General features: G+C 41.0%; 1 protein-coding gene across 1 annotated transcript in view; it reads right to left on the bottom strand.

The window, feature by feature from the left end:
* Positions 1–1,176: 1,176 nt before the first annotated feature.
* Positions 1,177–3,541, bottom strand: part of SPG21 (spastic paraplegia 21 (autosomal recessive, Mast syndrome)) — a 20,055-nt gene continuing 17,690 nt past the window's right edge. The window contains exons 8-9 of the mRNA XM_012644862.1: positions 2,893–3,033; positions 1,177–1,901 (exon numbers count right to left, since the gene is read on the bottom strand). Of these exons, the coding sequence (XP_012500316.1) occupies positions 1,785–1,901; positions 2,893–3,033 (258 nt within the window). The 3' untranslated portion in view covers positions 1,177–1,784. The remainder of the gene's footprint in view (positions 1,902–2,892; positions 3,034–3,541) is intronic.

The following is a 3,541-nucleotide window of genomic DNA, read 5'->3' as shown; positions in this document are numbered from 1 at the left end:
CTGGCAATAAAGAGCAAGAAACACCCATGCTTATTTTCCTGTCTACACTATACCTCAGAGAAACCAAGTAGTTGATGAGGGAGTTTTGTTTTTTTTTTTAATTGGTAAAATCCAGCTAAAAAGTGCAGAAGGAATGATAAAAATTAGAGTGTCATTATGGTCCTGCAACTTCTAATGAAATGACGCATCTATGCAACGATCAGCAGTGGCAGCTAAACCAGCTGGGGACCCTTCTCGTGACTGGATCAGGCTGACAACGCCGGAATCCGCCCAGCAGTCGCAACACCTTAGACACAACCAGACGTGATGAGGTGACACCATGGGAAGCACACAGCCCCACTGAGGAAGTGTTCCTGCCAGAAAGATTGAGCTTGATCAAGCCTGTGGATGTAACCACCGGTTTACGGGAGATACCAGGGACAGAGAAACAAGCTGAAGGACACCATGAGGCTGCAGTCAGCCAAATCCAGACTGTGGGGCAACGACAGGGCAAATGAGCCTGTTTCTTCATTGAATACACAGGAAGAAAAAAATGGAGGAGGAACTTGTAGTTTAAAAGAGATTTAAGAGATATTTCAATCAAATGCAGACTTTATATGGAATCTAATTGGAATAAGTCAACTATAAAAAACATTTATGGGATAACTGTGAATGGAAACATAGACTGGATATTAGATGACATAAAAGAATTAGTGGTAAATTTTTAAGTGTGATAATGATATTAAGGCTATTTCATGTCTTGAAGGTACACAGAGAAATATTTAGAGATGAAATGATATGACATCAGAAATCACTTTAAAATAATCCAGCAACAGGTGTATATGTGGAAGAAGTGAGGGTGGGTTAAAAGAAGAAACCAGACTGCCCGTGTGTTGACAATTTTTAAAGCTAGGTGACAAGGACATATAGTTCATTATATTGCTTTCTCTACTTCATGTGTGTTTAAAAATTTCCACTCAGGAGGAAAGAAAGAAGATACGAAAAGTACCTGGCACATAGTAGCAGCTCAATAAATGATACTGTTATTTTATGATGAACAAACTGTACTTTAGGGAGATTAAGTAACTTACCCAAAGTCACACAGAGTTGGCAAAAACCATGACCTGCTTCTCAGGAAGTCCTGTGTGTAGGCCAGTTGGGCAGTATAATCACAAAATAATCACAAAAGCAACTTACTGAAATTGAATTTTTATTCCAAATAACTAATATCTAGAAACTAGACAGCCACTAACATTCAAAACAATTTGCCTAATTGGAAATTAAAAGTAGTTGATTTGGGGGAGAGCAAACAGTGGGGTGCTAGCTGTGGCACTCTGATAATGGTTATACCCAAGAAAGCATAAAAATAACCAATGTCCTTCTGATATACAATCTGGATATGCAGCATTTACAGCAAATAACATAAAAAGAAAGAAGGAAGAAAGGAAAAGGAAAGAAAAGAGAAAAGAAAAAAACACCACAAAATCCCAAACCTCAGAAATTAACGTTCACCGAAGAACACAGTTGTGAAGACTTTTGGTAGCAAAATTTGGACAGTTCTTAAAATGGGAGTCTTCAAAACTACTTCTTCAAATCCAAAAGCTAATAAAAACAGAGGAGAGAACAGTTACGCTGGCTTACAGGGGTTGTCGCCTGTCACGAAGATGACCATCAGTCCTGCTTCCAAAACACAGTGAGAACCGGTGAGCCCAACAAAGCTGAAGGCAGAGGCCGCTGGCAGGCACCGACGTCGCCGATTGTACGAGAACGCGCTGCGATCGATTCATCACGGACAGCGAAAGCCACTACTGCTCCTCCTGGCCGACACTGAGGTTGCCTTTCTGCACCTCAAGCTCCTCGGCACTGACCATTGATGGGTCAATAGCCGCGTATTTGGTTCCATGGAATTGCAGCAAATGTATCTGTCGAAATGCAGAATCATTACTTTAAATGGCTATATTACAAAGTAAAGTGGGTATTGCCTTATAGGAAAAGCTTGGTAGGAAAACATCACCACAGGTAGATAAATGTTTTATACTTCTCCAAGTTCCTACAAAGTCTCCTCATAGTATGGGGGCACAAATGTTTGGGTTACATGTATTGCCTTTGCCCCACCCAAGTCAGAGCTTCAAGCATGTCCATCCCCCAGACAGTGCGCACCGCACCCATCACGTGTGAATATACCCATCCCCTCCGTGCCGCCCGTCCTCACAGACATCTTTGGTGGCATGCTGCTTCCTTTCTGTTGGAGTTGGGGCCTTCCAGTCTTCTGCTACTATGACTAACGCTGTGACGAATATCTCTGGGCATCAAGTTTTTCTACGTTTACGATCCTGTCTTTAGGATTTATTTCTACAAGTGGATGACAGGATCAAAGGATGTGACTGGTTTTTTAAGGCTCTTGATACTTCCTGCCAAAATGTAAAAGCAATCACTTCTTTCCACCGTGCTATTACCCATTTAGGTAAAGAGGTGGTGTTTGTTAGTTTTTTTTTAAAGGCATTAAAAGGAGACTAAGAAGTCACTTCATAGGACTCAGACTGAGCCCATTTAGGGGCTGGTGTCTTGCTTTGGCTAAATTCACTGTGTCTGTCTAGGGAGCAGGTCACATGGCACCAGCAGCTACCTCAGTGTGTGGGTACAGGCCTGCTCATCTTGGAAAAGGGATGGTGGACAGAGGGTCACCCAGGAATCTCTAACACTCCTGTTTGAATTCTCCTACAAACTGTGTATGTAAAAAATTATATATGTAGCCCAGGTGGGCACTTTTATCAAGTCAATGCCTCATTCCTGTAATGAATTCTGTAGTTCCCTTATTCCCTTACACCTTACTATAAAAAAATTTAAAAAGCTTTATGTTGTAAACCATACATTTTGGGTTCAGAGTGCTCTGAGCTCCAAGCGGGGACTTACCTGGACATAAAGATTCACCTCTGCGCTTCTGCACAGGTATGGGAAATTGCCCCCTGTTTTAAGGTGAGCTCTTCGGGCATTGGGATACAGCTTGTACATTTCTTCTTTAGCTTCAGTTGAAAGTGCACTCTGGTCAAACACCTTTTAAAAAACCACAACGCTGAAATCTCCTGGTATGTTAATATGTTCTTTTCACATTGTTAGCTCACGTATTCCTTTCTCATGAAAACACAAGGCTGAGCCCTGAGCAGCCTGAGCCACCTCCTCGTGCTGATCCCTGGTGACTTCTAACTCCAACCTCAGACATGAGCTACAGATTTTGCTGCCAAGTGTCTCTTGCATTTTGGGGGGGGTGGAGTCAACCTTTTTCCTCAAATATAGCTAACTAAATTAGCAGAATATTAATAGTAAACAATCATGGAAAATGCCAATTCATTTCAAAAAGATCATGAAACCCCAAAAGAACTTTTTCCTTTATTATCAGTTAAAAACCATTGTATGTCATATATGCTCAGTGAAAAAATTCCAAAAACATTTAAAGAGTATAAGCTAAAAAGTCCAAATCCTTTCTTGGGGAAGCCATTGTTGGCAATTTAGAGTATATGATTCTAGACATCTTTCAAGACTCATACAAATTCATGTTTTTATA

Source organism: Propithecus coquereli, unplaced genomic scaffold, assembly GCF_000956105.1.
Source record: "Propithecus coquereli isolate 6110/MARCELLA unplaced genomic scaffold, Pcoq_1.0 Scaffold221, whole genome shotgun sequence".
Taxonomy (NCBI): domain Eukaryota; kingdom Metazoa; phylum Chordata; class Mammalia; order Primates; family Indriidae; genus Propithecus; species Propithecus coquereli.
The sequence above is the reverse complement of the archived record's forward strand: the minus strand, read 5'-3'. Positions and strand labels throughout refer to the sequence as shown.